The 17,376-nt window shown below is 50.9% G+C and overlaps 1 protein-coding gene across 1 annotated transcript; it reads left to right on the top strand.

Annotated features, from left to right (window-relative positions):
- Positions 1-2,315: 2,315 nt before the first annotated feature.
- Positions 2,316-13,915, top strand: CNEP1R1 (CTD nuclear envelope phosphatase 1 regulatory subunit 1). The gene is made up of 6 exons (XM_045819145.1): positions 2,316-2,444; positions 3,536-3,607; positions 5,775-5,848; positions 9,066-9,175; positions 9,290-9,344; positions 12,613-13,915. Exons 1-6 carry the CDS (start codon positions 2,420-2,422, stop codon positions 12,652-12,654), a joined length of 378 nt encoding a protein of 125 aa, XP_045675101.1. The 5' UTR covers positions 2,316-2,419; the 3' UTR covers positions 12,655-13,915.
- The last annotated feature ends 3,461 nt before the right edge of the window (positions 13,916-17,376 follow it).

Here is a 17,376-nt window from a genome sequence, read left to right as displayed (position 1 = left end):
AGTGCCGAGGGGTGATAATGTTTTCCGTCTACATTGAGGCAGAGGCAGGAGGACTCGCTAACTAACCTGATACACAGTTTGGAGAGAGAGAGGAACAGTGACAACCTCAGCTACAGGGTTTGGGGCCGGTAGCCACCACTCTGGATACCCCTCTTTGAAGTCGGTCTTCATCACGCCACGGTGTTTTAAGAATCTCCTGTGTTTACACCAGACTCTACCCTTGCAGAGGACGAGAGTGAAAGATTTTTTTTTTTTTTTTGCATTCTCAGCTCCTATCCCCATGCCTGGAACATGCACTCCTGCAATACTTGTTGACTGCCTTGTCCTTGCCAAACCTCCTTCATAGGACATTTCCACAAATCTGTCTCCGTTGGTCTCCCCATGTCTTCGGGTTCCACATTTCTTCTGACCATACAGCCGTATTTCCCTGTCCTCCTCCCTTGCCGCCCCCCAGCCCCCAGGACCCACACGCATAGACGCCGGTGCCCGGTGAACTACAAGCACCCGTTCAACGGGCTGCTCGACACTGATGTGCTCATGGTTGAAAGGGAAAGAAGGAAAGCGAGAACCAGGTGGTGGTTCTTATTCTTCCGTCTGCTGTCCAAGGCTCTTGCTAAAACTTGCACCCACCCTTTTTTTGTTGTTGTTGCATCAGACAAACAGAAGCCCAGCCCTAAGCGGAACTGTCTCCTTTGAAGGCAAGTTAACAAAGCTCCCACATATCACAGTGCTCGGCCGTGTGCTATTCATCCGTCTGTCTCCTTCCTCACCTCCCCAGGAGAGAGCCCGGGAGAGCCCGTCCTATCACAGATGTGCGCCAGCCTCTCTCTGAGCCCCGCTGGGTGCCAAAGGGAAACGCGGGGCAGGAGACTTGGAGCGGCGGGAACGGGGCACGCTGAGCAAGAAGTCAGGGGGATACTTTACTTGCCCCTTAAACCCAGGCTACGCCAATCACTGCAAGACTTGGGCAAACTCATTTTTACTTTTCTCAGTTGTACAACGAGCCTACTAATAGCTACCTTGATAGCTTTCAAACTTTTGAACTGTCTTTTTTTTTTCCAGGACCCTCAGTTAGGTGTACGCTTTACATTACGACCAGAAAGGACACGCACGCGACCGATAGAAAAGATCATGAAACAGTACTTATGCTGACTCTCCGTGATGCCGATATTTTTTACTTTGCTTTCGTTCATGAAAAAAAAAATAACAGTCATGGTTTGTTAGATAGATTTCACAATCCTCTCAGGGGGTATTGACCCACGGTTTAAAATGTATCTCCACAGAGGATTCAATGGGATAATAACCGTCTGTAAAAGGGTTTTTTGGATCCTGAGCGAGGAAGACTTCCTAAATGGGAACTTTCCGAAGTGTTGCTTGGAACTTTCTTAGCCCTCACCTGGGCATGGCTGGTTTCTTCTCATACATCTTGGGGTTCTCAACTAAACTGCCCCACCCCTCTGAGCTCTGGCTCGAGCCACCCCCCTTTATCTCGCTGTCCTGTTACCCTGTTCCCAAATTCCTAGAACCACTGCCCTTATCGGAACCGCTAGTTCCGTGCTTACAGCCTGCTGTTAACCCTTCCACTTTGACCCTTCCACTCTGAGGACAGGAATGTTGCCCGGCTTGCTCGTACCTAATCCCTGACTCAGCGCCGACCACGTCAGGCAGTAAATAGTTGTTGCATGAATGAATGGACCACAAGGAGATAAGCAAGAGAGTGTGTTAATCGAATATAAATGTAGTCGATGCCTTACAGCCTTTTTGAGAGTTTAGGTATTGGAGTGCTTTGTTTGCCTCCTTTATGATTTATGAAAGTTGTCGTGAGAAAGAAATGATCAAGGGAGACAAGCTTGCTTAAAGGGTTGGCTATCCAGGAGAGAGGTACTATGAGTAAGGGATTCCATTATTTGGGGTTCTAGCTGGTTTTGCACATATTTCCCCTTGAGTCCTAGAGGGAGGGCGAGCTCGATGATTACGGTATCCGTTGCCAGCGATCAGAGCGCTGCCCTTTGGAAGGTAGTGGGCGCTCGGTAAATATTTGAGGAGTGAAAGAATCAAGCCGGAAACTAGGAGCGTCGGAATGAGCCAACTGGGTCGGATAGGCTGCAGTTCCTCCCCGGCGCAGGCGGCGGCGCTAGCGCCTTACCAGCCAGGACGCCGGCGGTTCTTGGCGCCTCCGGCTGACCGTCCAACGCTGGGCCCCGAGGCCAGTGCGGAAGTTAGCCAATAGGAAACCGCTTTAGTTGTGAGGTCCGACAAAGGTGCCCTATGAGCGTAGCGGACCTAGACAAGGGGGCGGTGCGACGGAGAGGGGCCGGGAGGAGCGGTTAGGGGCGGGAGTTGGCGCTGCGGGCGGGGCGGAGGCCGCGGAGCTGCGATGCGGACCGGAGCGCGTCCGTGACCGGAGCTGCCGGCCGACATGAACTCGCTGGAGCAGGCGGAAGGTAGGTGCGCCGCCCGGGCGTGTCCCGGGCTCACCCCGGAAGCCGGAGGGGCGGGAGTCGCGGAGACCCCGTCCGGGGGACTGGAGGCCGCGCTGGGTGGGTGGACGGACGTGGTCCCGATCTCGGGGGGCGCGGGGTCCGCCCCAGGAGCCGAGGGGCAGGCGGACCGAGCCGGACGCTAGTGGCGGCTCGCGTGGCCTCTGCGGACCCTGCGGGGCGTTGCGTCCGCTGCCCCAATCCGCACAGTTTCTACCTTGGAGCTCTACTTCGGGGCTGTTTTTCACTCTTTCGTAGGCGTCCGCACTTCGTGCGCGGTAGCACGTTAATTCGCCTTATTCCGATCACCCCGTGGGCTGTTTCCCTAATTCCTGCCGTGGTTTCTGGGAACTACCGGGGCAAGGGATTGCCTCTCGATCTGCTTTTTTAAAGTTTAAAAAGCGCTCGTTCGCACGGGCGCCTCGGACGCCGCTGAGTTTCCGAAGGCGTCGGGGCGTGGGTAGAGCCGAGAATCCCCTCTCGCCCCCTCGGAGGGAGGAGGTGGGGGAGGACCGGCTTTTCCCTAAGGCGCGTTAGCAGGTCAGATGGCCAGGAAGACCAGGCGGAGAGCGTAGCCATTAATTAAGTATTAATCTTACCGGAATCGGGTAACTGCATTCCAGGAGACCTCGAAGACCTGGATGTTAGGTGATACGTTGTTCTAATAGGAAGTTCTTCGTTCTAACAGAATTAAAACTCGACCTGATTTTGGTCCTTTTATTTGCAACCCCCCAATTTCTAGCCTTTGGCTCCGGCTTGAGGCTGCTGCTGCTGCTGCTGCTGCTGCTGCTGCTGCTGCTGATTTTCCACAAACCATTTTACGGAAAGCTTCTAAAAGTGAACCAGCCAGTTTCCTTTATATGTGAAATTGGAATCAAAGAAACCTAATGTTTTTGTCAAGTGCTTAAAGCTGTCATAGTAAACAAAGTAAGCAGTGCAGTGAGCCATGGAAGTTGGTGTGTACGACCTGGTGCAGTTAGAGTATCTCACGTTTCATCTTCATAGATGTACACGAGTAGCAGTCGCTAATGAGGAATTGAAATCTTTCTACCTAGATCTCAAGGCTTTCGAGAGGAGACTCACCGAGTACATTCACTGTTTGCAACCTGCCACCGGACGCTGGAGAAGTAAGTGCCTGGCTGTGTCTTAAGGGGCAGTGAACGGCCAGTTGATACTTTTATCCCTGTGTAGCGATGATAATGCTTTGCTTTTATGTAACAAATACTTGAATACTTGCTTTACTAAACCATAGATTTCCTTTGGTTTCGACAGTTTTTAAATTTATTTAACTTTGTGAGCAGTGCATTATAAAGAAGTTTTACAGAAAAAGCTGGCGACCCGAAAGAACAATCTTTGTGGTTGAATTTTTATTTTTCCATTAAAATAGATACACTTTTTATTTCTTTATTTCTTTATTTATTTCTTTATTTATTTATTTCTTTATTTCTTAAATAGATACACTATTTATTTCTTTATCTATTTCTTAATAGATACACTATTTATTTCTTTATTTCTTTATTACACTTTTTATTCTTTGTTAAATTTATTAACAAATTTGTTAACATGGTCAAGTTTTCAATAGCCTGTTTAGTTTTACAATTTGCCTGCAACCTGTTGAAGTCAAGTTTGTTCAGAAAAATCACATGTAATATACAGGGTGGGGCCAAAGTAGGTTTACACTGGTGAGTGCAAGAAACAGTTTGTCCTGGTGTCACTGTTTGTTAATATTGTATTACCTTTCGTACGAACAACTGTACACTTCCTTTGGCTCCACCCTATACTTTCAAAGGTTATGAAGGCTCTTAGTTGATTTAAAGTATGACATCAGCAAACAGAATGCTTTGATAACTTTTATTGAGCCCAGTCTTAATTTCTTGGATGTTTATTGAAACTAAATCTTGCCGAGAAAAGTACAGCAGCACGTACCAGGGACAGACTTTATTTCAAGTGCAACTCAGCTTGTGGGGCCAAAAGACTGTTAGGGAAGTTAGGGGTCTTTTTATGTTGAGATTTCTCCTGTAGTTTTATTAGATCTGTCTGCAAAGTTTGAATCATATGCTATGAGCACTCTGATTGGCCAGAGTTCCCGAGTAGTGATTTTCTCAGGCTCTCTGGTTTACCCAGAATGACTCCACTTGTTTCACTGCTACTTGAGAATCTTTTAAAATGTGTATGTTGCTGTCCCATCATATAAAGTGTGATGTGTATTGATCCTTCTTCACTTTTCCTGGTTGGTGGCCTCAGGCTTCCGTGTAAATGGCATCAGCACGGCTCATGCGTGTGTGTAAAAGTAGGTGTGTGAGGTCCCTCTAGTGTCTCAGCTTTTGCTTTACTTAAAAAAAAAAACTTGTACTATAGTATTTTTTCCTTACTGGAAATATAGAATTACAGCAAGTTGCATTTAATCTGTTCTGAGCTGAGAACTTAATTTTGAAATTTTAAATACCTAAAATTAACTTCCTAAAATGAGATTGTTTTTGCCTGTGACTTGCCTCTTCTAAAGGTAAACCACCAGGAATTCTAGATAATTAAGGTTTTACTATAATTCTGTTGCTCTTTGAAGCTTGATCTCTGCGTTTTAAAACTGTGTGCGCCCCGACCGAAAGACAGCAGCCATCTTTATCAGAGTGTTAGCTTGGTCCTGGTGCCTTTTTATTATTTTTTAGTAAAGCCATTTGTTCTTAAGTTTCACTTCCAATGTGTTCAAAACTTTTAAAAGTAATTCTAGCTCAGTGGGGAGGAGAGAAACCGTATCTGAGATTTACTATCAGTAATGTCTTCCTGGCCTTCGTTGAGGCCCTCCCCCCAGCACTGACCTCTGTCTCGGTGAACCGCGGCAGCTGTCTGCTGTCTTCGAGGCAGACCCTTCTGTCAGAGTGCTCAGGGCATTCATAAAGGGGTCTTTGTTTGAGTTGTTTACGTTAGAAAACGGAAGGCTGGGGGGGTTTTTACATCTGAATTTACAAAATGCAAAATCAGCACAGAGCACGCTGAAAGTTGCTAACACAGACTGTTCAAGTTTTACCATCGTGGTTCTTACTGCTTTTACTTTCACTAACTTTCTAAGCTCTGACTGAGTAATGCAGGGACCAGTATTACCCTCGCTTACCGAGGCTCACAAGTTTTAGGAGAATTCCTCAAGGTTCACAGCAAGTCCCCTAACTCCCGGGCCGAGTGTGTCTTCCGTTTAATAAAGCACCGCTTCTTTTGGCTGTCATTTATTAGTAACTGTTGGTAGCAGTGTTAAATGTTAAGAGCTTATTCCTTACTAATTTTGTGTTTATCTTTCATCAGTGCTTCTTATAGTGGTATCTGTGTGTACGGCTACTGGTGCCTGGAACTGGTTAATAGACCCCGAGACGCAAAAGGTAGAGATTTTGATTTCAAGTCTTTGATAGATTAAATGAGATACTGGCTATAGCAATGCTTTGTTCGCTGGAAAACACCATTCAGATGCTGCTACCTGTTACTGCTAATAGTGATATTACTCCTTGTGTTAAAAGTATGCCTTACATTAATTTGCTCAAGAAAAACTTGGGCTGGCTATTGTGAATTACAAGTGTCTTCACAGGGGAAAAGGCCTAAGAAACACTGCTCCACCCACACCACTGGTCTCTCACGCCTGCACTCGTGTGCAGCGCCTCCACGTCTCCCGTGTCCCTGTCTGTGCATTTCAGGGCGAGCGTCGTCCTGGATCCGCTTTGTTCACTTAGTGTCCTCGGTGTCTGCTTTGAAAAATCAGCCCCGGCTGGTGTAGCTCAGTGGATTGAGCGCGGGCTGCGAACCAAAGCATGGCAGGTTCGATTCCCAGTCAGGGCACATGCCTGGGTTGCAGGCCACGGCCCCCAGCAACCGCACATTGATGTTTCTCTCTCTCTCTTTCTCCCTCCCTTCCCTCTCTAAATAAATAAATAAATAAATAAAATCTTTAAAAAAAAAAGGGAAAAGAAAAATCAGCGAGCGACACTTTCTCCCGGGCGCTCTCGTTGTTGATGCCTTTCCCATCCCACAAAGTGTTTGAGGTGACTTTGCACGAAACATGTATGATAAAGTAGCAAAATATAAACGTCATAAAAAGTCAGGACTAGGAGAACACCAATCCGCCTGGCGGGTCAAAGCCGGGAAGGGACCCGGGTCCCTGAGGGTGCCGGCCACGTGGGCCAGCATAGTCACCAGGACTGAGTTGCAGCTCAGGTCTGAGCCGCCCGATCGGTAAAGCCGCAGCCAGCCTCACAGTGTGCGTGGTCTCTGAAGAGAACATATGTGTGAGTTTCTCAAGCTCAGAAGCTTTTATTTCCTCAGCGTTAACCTCTAAAAAAACCTTCCTGCCTGCAGTTTAATATAGGAAACAGTGAGAGATCTCCCACTGGGCACGGTCCGGAGTATCCCCGCGCCGAACGCAGTAACGGGTGGGGCTCGTGTTGTTTCCCGGAGCAGCCTCCGAGGCGGGCTGCCGCTGCCCCTGCCCCTGCCCCTGCCCCCGCCCCGCCTGCTGGCTGGGCCTTCGCTCTGCAGCCGGGCTGCTTCATCGGGGAGGCCGCGGTCCCCCGCTTCTCCGAGGAGCTCTTCCCACAGTGCAGGCTTATGTGGGTCATCGTGATGCTGTTTTCATCATGATCTGAACCCCACTCACGCCCCCTTGTGAGCCACAGTTGGGTGAGACCACCCTCGGCGGCTTTCCCTATGACCTTCCCGGTCACACAGCAGGAGACCCCGGGAGGAGGACTCCTGTCGGTGGTGGCGGAGGTCGGGGTGGGGTCCCACGTTCGCAGAGGGGTTTGGCGGCCAGTGGGTAGGAAGCTCTCCCGCGTGCTCGTTTGTCAGAGCCTGAGTGCGGGCGCTGGTCTTCGCGGGGAGGGGAGGAGCCCGGCGCAGAGACTGGAAAAGGCCTGTCTGGGGAAATGAACCTGACTTCTAATTGGGAAAAATAGAAGCTGATTTCAGCTGGTTGAGATCTTAATAAAACACAGAATTAAATGTAATTTGAAACAGGCTCAAAACTCTGTAGTTAATGTGGTTTTCTAAATTAGGTGAGAGTGGAACGGTTAGCCTAAGGGTTGGCTCTGTGTCTTAGTATTTAATAACCTCCAACCTGACGGGAGTTTTAAGTAGCAGTCGTGTCTGTAGCAGGAGAGGCGAGCTCCAGAGCAGGTGGCTCGCTGGAAACGCCCCAGGAGATGGGGGACGGCCTACGGCCAGCACCTGGACGCTGGGCCAGGGGCAGGCAGACGTCGGCGGGTGCCATGGAGGACAGCGGGCTGGTGCCGGCCAGCCGGCCGGCCTGATGAGCATCAGAGCGTGAGGCTGTCCGTGCTGGCGCTGGGCAGGCCACCTGAGAGAGCCGGCCCTTGGCGGTGACGCTGTCCTCAAAGGTTTCCGGGAGCCGGGCCTCCAGATTCTTCATCTTTCCTCCGGAGCTCCTCCTCCCCCTGGGAGCTCCTCCCTCCTGGCCTCCGGCTGCTGCACCGCACACGTTTCCTTGACCTGACCGGGCCCACGCTGGGCCGTCCGGCAGGTGCTTGTCGTCCGCCACCCTCTGCCCTGAGACGGGTGCCAACTCGACGGGGCTGCGGGGGCCCTTGGCCGCCGGAGTCTGTCGCTCCTGCTTGCTAGTCCGCTGGGACTCTTCTCCAGACTCCAGATACGTGTCTTCTGGACCCCCGTCTGCCTTCCTGTGCCCCGGCAGTCTGGCCTCAGTGCCACTCTCGTTCCGACCCTCGTGCTGGACCCGGGACGCCGGTCCCTCTGCCGACTCTCGGTGTTAGTTCTGTGCTCCCCTGTTCCCTGCCGGCACCCGGCTGTCTCGGACTGGATTCGCCCTTCCCCCTGAACCCCACTTCTGTACGGACAGCTCCTAGTCTTTTCTCCCTGCTCTCGTGCCCTGTGGCCCTCTAAGTCTCAGCAGCTCCCGCACCAGAATCATCATTGCTTCTGCGAGAGGGAGGGCGATGCTGGAGTTGAGCCTCGCAAGGATGTGCGGGGAGTAGCCGGGGGTGGGGGTGGGGGGAGGAGGACTGTGACAGCGCATGTGCCGGTGTGGCAGGGAATGACAGTGGGGCCGGGCTGTGCATGGCAGGGCTGGCCCAGCTCTCGCTCGGGAGCTTTTCAACAGAAGGCAACCAGGCCACGTTTGACCTGCGTTTTCGTGGAGAGCAGAGGCCTCGTGGTCATTAGCAGTGCTTAGGAGCACCCGAGTTTGCCGCGTGCTCTTTCGGGGGCTGGGGAAGGCCGTGCATGGGACAGTGTCCCTGCTGTCGGGGAGCCTGAGCCTCGTGCTTCCGAACTGCGGCCCTCTGGGAGGGGCCCCGAGAGTGTCTTCGGAAGGGTGGGTTTTGACTACGGGGATGAATTAGTAGTGGGTCAGGTGTTTGGGATGAATGGAGGCAACACTGCTGCGTGGTTTTGCTACTCGGAAGATACAGAACGAACATAACATACTGCAGAGCAGAGAGATAGGAGTATGAAGTCTTCAAATGCTCGTGTCGTGGGTGGGTAACACGCTACAGACGCGTGTGTGGGAGTGGGAGGTAGGGGTTCGTGTCGCCCCGAGGGTCTGACGTCTCTGCGCTGCGCTCTCTCTCGCAGGTGTCCTTCCTCACGTCGCTGTGGAACCACCCGTTCTTCACCATCAGCTGCATCACCCTGATAGGCCTGTTCTTCGCCGGCATACACAAGAGGGTCGTGGCCCCGTCGATGTATCCTTCACACGGGGTGCTCTCTGGGCGCGGTGGAGGCGCCGGCTCAGCGAGCTGGGCGGGGCCGAGCGCGCGCTCCTGAAACGGCAGGTTTCCTTGACCGCGTGCGCCCAGCATAGCCGCCCGGTGCCGGACCGTGCTGGCGGAGTACAACATGTCCTGTGACGACGTGAGTGTCCTCTTCCTTGGGGAGCCGCGGGCGCGCGCGGGAACGCACTGAGCGGCCGTGGCCTCCGTGAGACGGGCGTTTTATTGACAGTGATCGTCTCCACGGAGCCGACAGGGGGTGTTCCTCATCACGCTGATTCTGAGACACACTTCTGTCTGTGTTTTAACGTCTCCGAACTAGAGGTGCATCTCACAATCAGTGGTGTCTCCCAACTAAATCGGTAGCGTGGCAGTTTAATTTTTCTCCACGCCACAGAATCATGGCGCGCCTCACGGTGGAAGCCATCTGAGGTTCAGGAGACGCCGTGGGCATTACTGGCGGCTCGGCGGTGGTTGGTTTTGTCAACTGCCATGATTTTCCTGGTGGTGTTCTGTATGTAGGGTCTTAAAGAGAGTCCCAGATTAATTGTCGGACTATGGACACGTGAACCTGCTGTATCAATGTATTCTAAAAGTGTTTCTGCTTTCAGTTTAAGAAACTGTTACTCAAGTAAAACCTACCCAGTATAGGAAATCAGAATGAAGAGGGAAAAAGTATCAGGGCAGAAAGACAGCTGGGTCAGTGGAAGAGAGTAAAGACAAAGCAGTTTGATCTTTTAAAAAGCAGAGGATAAGGATGGTGTTTCGGCCAAAAGGAAAGAAATAAGCTACTTAGTAGTGTTGCGACAGTTGGCTCTTTGGAAAAAATAAATTTTTAAAAAGTACTTATTTTTCAGAGAGGAGGGGCAGGAGGGAGAAAGAGAAGGAGAGAAACATCGATGCGATTGGCTGCCTCTCATACACGCCCCAACTGAGGACTGAACCCGAAACCCAGGCACGTGCCCTGACTGAGACTTGAACCAGCAACCTTTTGCTTTATGGGAGGATACCCAACCAAGTGAGCCACGCTGGTCAGGGCCAGATTTGGAAGAAGAGTTTTTATCTCTGCCTCACATCAGTTAAAAACATGAAATTCCAACTAAAGTCTTAAAAATATTTAGAAAGACATCCACACCCTTGCCAGGTGGCTCAGTTGGTGGGAGCGTTGTGGTTGCCCCTCCCCCACCTTCGCCCCTCCCCTGCCTTCACCCCCCCCCCCCCCAAAAGGTTGCAGGTTCGATTCCCAGTCAGGACACATACCCGGGTTGTGGGTTCGGTGCCCAGTCCGGGAATGTACAGGAGGTGAGTGCAGAGTCGTTACTGCAGCGTCTTTCGTGGGAGTGGCCTCCCAAAAGCACGCTGTGTCTCCCCACCGGGCCCTGGCAGAAGGGGCTGTGCCCTGGTTCCACTGCGGGAGCCCGCGGGTTCTCCCTGGGGGTGTGGGCGTTGGGTGTGAACAGTGAATCCCCAGATAGCATGCCCAGTGTGGTACCGTGTTTCAAAAACTTAATTACGAAAATTCCCAAACGTAAAACAGCAGAGAGAGTATAGTGAACCCCCAATAGTGAACTCCAATAGCCCGGACCAGCGCCAACAGTTAGTGCATGGCCATTGTGTGCTTTGTGCCCCTGCCCGCCTCCCCGCGGTGGGCAGCTCTGAAACTTTCCGAGTGATGTATGTTACCGTCAGACATTTCAGCGTGTTCGAAACAGCATCCTTACCCTTTACACGTGTGGGTGTGCCCCATAAACAACAGTCTGGGGCAGTTCGTGCGGAAACTGGCTGGTTCTGTGAGAGGGCTGCAGTGTGCGGCAGGTGCCAGGCCGCTGTTTGGGTGTGCTGTGATGAGGTCACAGAAGCGCCTGGCTCGTGTCGCTTCTGATGGAGGTAGAACAGATCACACCCGTGGACGAACAGACCTGGGGGTGTGTTCGTGCAGCGGAGCACCAAGTGTGTCCTGTGAAAGGCAGGACATCGGGGGCCCAGCGGCACCGGCGACGCTCCAGAGGCCGTGGGTGCAGGAGAGTGCGGCCCGAGGCCACTGAGGCACAGGGCCCCGCAGGGTGCACCGCAGGGCGGGCGGGCGGGGGGGCGCGTGGGGAAGCGGCCTGGGTGTGCGTGGCGGCTGCACGGCGCGCACAGGCGTCAGAGCCCGGGGCCCTGCACCGGGACTGGGGCATCTCGCTGTCTGTAAATTCACTGCGGTGAGGCAGCGCGGGAGTCAGCGCCAGTGTTTTATCCGGATGCCAAGGGATTACCAGAAACTAAATGGCCAAAAATTAAGTGGAAGTGAGAATCCAGAGATAACTGGAATCCTGACAACACTTTTGACCTGAGGGTAGTAATAAAATTTGTTCATTAAAACCACCTAGAACTTTATCAACCAAAGATAATCACCGGGCTTTATATTTTGTTATGTATTCCATCTTTCTACAACAGAAAATGTGTTTCGGAGTTTTGACAACATTATGATGCAAGAGCCACCACTTATTAATCACGTGCAAGGTCTGAGACTTACACCTTTTCACCTGCAGTGTCTCAGGTGGGCCCTCCATTTGTCAGTTACATAGTGTCCCATGTCGTGGCTGCGTCACAGTTTAGACCCTGTTGGGCACGCGGTTTCGCACGTTCCGTGTAAACGTGAGCCGTGTGTCCTCTGCCAGAACCTAACTCCACGGGGCGAGGGACCGGGTTCCTCACTGGGTCTCCGGCATTCGCACAAGGCCCGGCACACGGTAGGCATCAGTAACACACCCAGGTGTCACACGCAGTGTCACCAGGGACCACATCGGCCTCAAGCTTGCCTTCAAAGGGCCGAATGTAACTTCAGCTCCTTTACACAGTCCTAAAATTAGACACCCGAGCCTTCCATGTATGTCTTTACACTCACATTTAGTTTTCTTGAGATAAAGTCCTGCAAGTGGAATTGTGTGGCTTGTGTGGTGTGTTTTTTTCTAACGAACATGACGGCCGGCGCTGCGGGAGAGTTGCGCCCGCGCCCACCGAGCACCGGCAGCGACGGGTCTGGGGTTGCGGCCCCCGGCTAACACTGCACTCGAGGAAGCTGAAACTGCTGTTGGAGAAGCAGAAACGTTTTTGCCAGATACACAGTTTTACTCTTGTCTTATGCTCGTCGTCTGCCAAGGAGCCGGAGTTAGTGTCTGCAGGCTGGGTTTACGGCCCAGTGGGCCGGCTGGCCGACCGTGAGGCAGCCGGTGTGGTGTCGACGTGAAGAGGCTCCGGAAGAACACCCCACACAGGGAAAACTCCGAAAATGTAACTGCTGAGTGCTTGACTTGGAGTAAACGCGAGAGGCGTTCTGACCCCCTGTGCGTGCCCTCTAAGGTCATAGATAAATGGTGGTGTTGCTCATCGAACCGTGTTTAAAAACTCTCATTTTTTACTTTCAGACGGGAAAGCTGATCCTGAAGCCTCGGCCTCACGTCCAGTGACAGTCGGCGGCGGTCGTCGCGGGCGCGCGGCGGCCTGAGCTTGGAGCGGCGCGTGGCGGGCACCGCAGCAGCTGACAAGAAGCGTGCAATATCCCCCAGGTGGCCTGGTGCTGACGCCGCAGTGCCCGTGCGTCGGGGCCTCGGGTCGCCCGAATGTCAGTGTTAGTGTCACTTTAGTGCTTCAGACCCCGCAGAGCCTGTCGGGGATGAAGTGCGTGTGTGTGTGTTACTCAGTGAAACCTAGAACCAGAACCTCAGCAGTTTTATAATGTATTTTTGCAAACTACTGTCAATAGCAGACCAGTGCCCGTGTCAAAGAGGAACGCGCGTGTGGACTCGGTCCTCCTGCACCAGTGTTGCGAGCGATCCGGCTCGCCACCCCCCCGCCCTTCGCCACCAGCCGGCTGCACACGGTGGCCGTGCCTTCCGCCCGCCCTCCCCGCCTGCGGTCACGGTCATGGTGCGGGAGCCGCAGCGGGAGCTGAGCCGAGGCTGAGGACACCCGTCATTTCATGGTGTTGTGGAAGCTAGAGGTGTGTGAGGAACAGTTTCTGTTGAACCAGACGGTGAACTTCAGCCACTTTGTGATATTTTCCTGTTCATTGTTCTCATTTAATGCTAAATTGACTTCCTATTTTTTTAATACTTTTAAGAACACTCCAGAGGCTTCTGAATATACCGGTTAGTTATAAATTACGTACTGTCTGGGAATTAGGTAGTCCCTGTTTTAGACCGTTGGATTCTGCGCTGTGGCCAGTGGGCTGTCGCACTGGTGCTGCGCCGTGTGCCGGCCCTGCGCCCTGTCGCGGGGAGTGGGGTGGTGCCGAGAGCCAGTCTGCCGCCCTCACCGTTCGGGGCGTGTGGCTGACGTGCCGCTCGTGCGTGTTAGGCACGCGCACGCCAGTGGCCCTCAGATTTAAACTATTGGGATTGCGATGAGTATTTTAAAGAACTGGAGGTGCCTTTTACCTGTTTATTAGAAGATTTTGAAAACGTTTAAATTACTTCAAGAGCGATCTTTTAAATTTCATTTGACATGAGGCTGAAAATTCAATAACAGGACAAAAACTTTTTAACTAGGCTACCATGTTCATCTTGGCTTTCACGTGTATAAAATTTTATTCTTTGAACTGTAGCAATAAAACCCTCTGCTCCTAAGAAGTCTTAAGAGGGTATTCTATATATTCTGTGTTGTTTTATTTTCTGTAAATTTTGTAGGTAAATATGTGCATAAAATAAATACTTTATATATAATTAGTGATTGAGCTTTTCCTATTTTTTTTTAATTTTTATAGAAAGATTTATTTATTTTTAGAGGGGAAGGGAAGAAAAAAGAGAGAGAAACATCGATGGGTTGCCTCTCAGGAACCTGACCTGCAACCCAGGCATGTGCCCTGACTGGGAATCAAACCGGCGACTTTTTGGTTTGTAGGGTGACGCCCAACCCATCGGCCCACACCCGTCAGGGCCTCCTTGCTTTATGGTGTCTGTAACTCCGAAAACATGTGCAGACACACAGCGTGTCTCAGATACAGGCCAGCTCCAGGTAGGATGTTCTGCTTTAACCGCCCAGGAGAGCACGCTCCTAGCAGCGCCCGCACATCCCCGGTTCCTTAGGCTCTAACTTGGACCACGTCTTGTTCCTCGCTGTTTAATAACATTCGACTCCTAATCAAGAAATGCAGGTTTTCTGCCCTAGCTGGTGTGGGTCAGTGGATTGAGCGCAGGCTGCGAACCAAAGGGTCACCAGTTCGATTCCCAGTCAGGGCACATGCCTGGGTTGCAGGTCAGGTCCCCAGTAGGGGGCGTGCAAGAGGCAACCATGCATTGATGTTTCCCTCTTTTCTCTCTTCCCCTCTGTCTAGAAATAAATAAAATATTTAAAAAAAAAGAAAGGAAGAAATGCAGGTTTCCTGGAAGTGCTTTACTAAGTTGCATTGCCAGCTTCCTCTAAGTGTGTAAAGCGGACGGTGGATGTGATGGGCCCCAGACCTTTTGGGAGTTGTCAGCTGCTCAATTACATGGAGCATTTTAAAGCTCTTCTCCCCTGGAAAAACACACCCATACTTAGCATACACTTGGAAAGGATTTCACAGATGTCCTGGTGCCAGACTATTCGGAGTGCCTCGGTTCCAAGAAAAATGTTTGTGAAAGGTTTTTCATACCTTTTCTCTTAGCAGAACAATCCATTTTCCAAGAAAATCTTTGCTCTGTTTGAAATACGCCCAAGGATCAGTGCCAAGGTAGCCTCTCCTCCCCACCCACCTCGCCCTGTCATACCTACTCCCACGCACTGTCAGGAAATGACTGACTGACTCCAGGCCTGTAGTTTCACAAGCGGGCCAGCCAGTCCCAGGCTTTCAAAGGGACTTTCGGCCCCCGTGACCGGTTAAAGACCGAACCAGACCGGAACCCCAGTCTCTGGGCTCAGCTGGGAAAGGTGTGTGTGTTGGATTTAACTCTTGAGCTGTTGTAATGTGGTCAGGGATGGAGACTACGCCAGACTGCTTTTGAATCTGAGATCTGCTACTTGCAACGAGGTCAGGTCCATAACCTTAGGTTCCTCATTTGTAAATTGGACATAAGGATAATCTCCTAGGTAGATAATATATAGAGAGAGAGTGGGCAGAAGGAGGTTTACCATTGTACACAGAACACTATTCTTGTATTACAATTTATTACTGGGTTATTTTCCATGCAAACAACTGTAAACCTACTTTTGCCCCACCCTGTATGGGATTTGTCAGTGCTCCAGGTTTATATTGAGTATTAAATGTTAATTCAGGTAAAGTGCTTGGCCACAGAATCACTGCTCAGTAAATCTATTAAACCAAACGCTAACAGTTAAATAATGGACCTCACCGTTACACCCTTACCCAATGTCAACCTCTTCGTTGGAATAACCAGGAGGAAATTCTGCGTATCTTTGGAACTAAGCAAACTTTTAAACAGTGGTTTAAGTGCCAAGAGGAACGATCTCAAGTGGTTCTAGGTGTCTTCCTGTTCTCAGACACCCTCCCTGAAAGCCCGAGGGCGGGTGCGCTGCTCGGAGGGGCTCTGTATCCTGACTCTTGACTGGGGTTAAGGAGGAGCCCAGCCAGTCTCTGCCTTCAGAGGCCACTCTTACTTCCTGTTGAAACCATAGAAATGGGAGTCTCATCCGTTCCTTCAGACACGCTTTCCGAATGCTTTCACTTTGAGTAAGTGTAATTTCTACCTTTCCCCTTCTTTTTCCACTAAAAATAGGAACTGCATCTTGTCTGGGTCACGGAACAAACATTTTTAAAAACCAAATTTTTAGCATATGACTGATGGTTTGCTCTGCAAAAATTCCCTCTTGATAAAGACAATTTGTAGGACAAAGGGGTGGTTAGATAATCATTGCTTGAGAGGATTTTAAAAAATGACTGGTTAAAGATTATTATTAGATTGTTAAAAGGTCATTGGGGTCATTGGGCTCCTCCTAAGACTGACATCTTAATGGCTGGGGTGGGAGGGAGTGGTGGGGGGAAATGGAGACAACTGTACTTGAACAACAGTAAAAGAATGTGAAAAAAATAGTAATAAGTTTTAAAAAGAGGTGGTCCCAGGAAGAGCTCTTAATAAAGTTCATCATTTTTGCAGAAATGTTACTTTTTACAGGAAAGGGTAACTCATGAAAAGCACAAAATTCTCCCCTAGCTAAGGTTTTGAACGGTATTTTTCATCCTCATCCTTACGGGTAGAGAAAGAGCAGGAATCTGTTTTTCTTTCATCCTGTTCTGTCTGGATTCCATGCCCTACTCTCTCCGCATCATGTGATCTCTAGTCGCCAGAGAAACTGTGGCCTGTTTGGGCCGGGGTTGGGAACACAGCGACGTGAGAACGGCACAGTCCAGGCTCACAGGGCTTAGTGTCAGCGCAGGGAGCGAACAGACGGGACGAACACTGTGTATAACTACATGGATGCAGGCCAGCCGTAACTGTCATTGGGAGCTGTGCTTCAAAGCAAGGAAACAGGACATGCTCTCTGGAGGAAGGTCTGTATCCGACTTCAAAATCTAGGAAAGGCATGAAGAAGCGAAGCTTGCAGAAGTGAGCCTCCGCCTTCACCAGGACAGGGGTGGGGACTGGGGCTTATCTAGAGCCAGAGGCAGACACGCCCTCTGGAGGGCGGCGACAGGCAGAGGTGAGCTGAAGCTGCAGGCCTGGAGGAGACCCTGTGGCCTGCTGAGATTCTGACCTTTATCTTAAGGAAAGGGAAAGTCACTGAAAGGTTTTAAGCAAAGGGAATCAAAACAATGCAGAAATTGGAGGGACATTCATTTTGAAAAAAATAACTAGCTGCCCCATGGATAGGGTAGACAAAGAGAGACCAGAAGGCCACTTGGGGACCAGAGAAGACACGGGCTAGGGAGGTGGCCGATGACAGGCCAGATAAGAGATCGAGCAAGTAAAACCTGCCAACATATATTTGGGGCTCCAAGTTTTGTACCCAAAGTAGGTCTTGAGTAGGCTTGAGCTTCTGTGCAAGTTTAGCGACACCCCTGTGATTGTTTTTCAAAATATGCTGTAGTAATTAATGTCATTTCCCGTACTAGGCAGTCAGCTAGCTGCTTGATGGCAGGTTGACTTGCGGTGAACTTTTCCCCATCCAGTGTTGCCCTGATAGCTAAGCATTTATTGAATGTTCCATACATACCTGCAGTTACAAAGACTACCTAAAATTCTCCTGTACCTTTC

The sequence above is a fragment of the Phyllostomus hastatus genome, unplaced genomic scaffold, assembly GCF_019186645.2.
Source record: "Phyllostomus hastatus isolate PE091 unplaced genomic scaffold, TTU_PhHast_1.1 phas_scaffold_345, whole genome shotgun sequence".
In the NCBI taxonomy this organism is placed as follows: Eukaryota; Metazoa; Chordata; class Mammalia; order Chiroptera; family Phyllostomidae; genus Phyllostomus; species Phyllostomus hastatus.
This window is presented reverse-complemented; position numbering and strand designations above follow the sequence as displayed.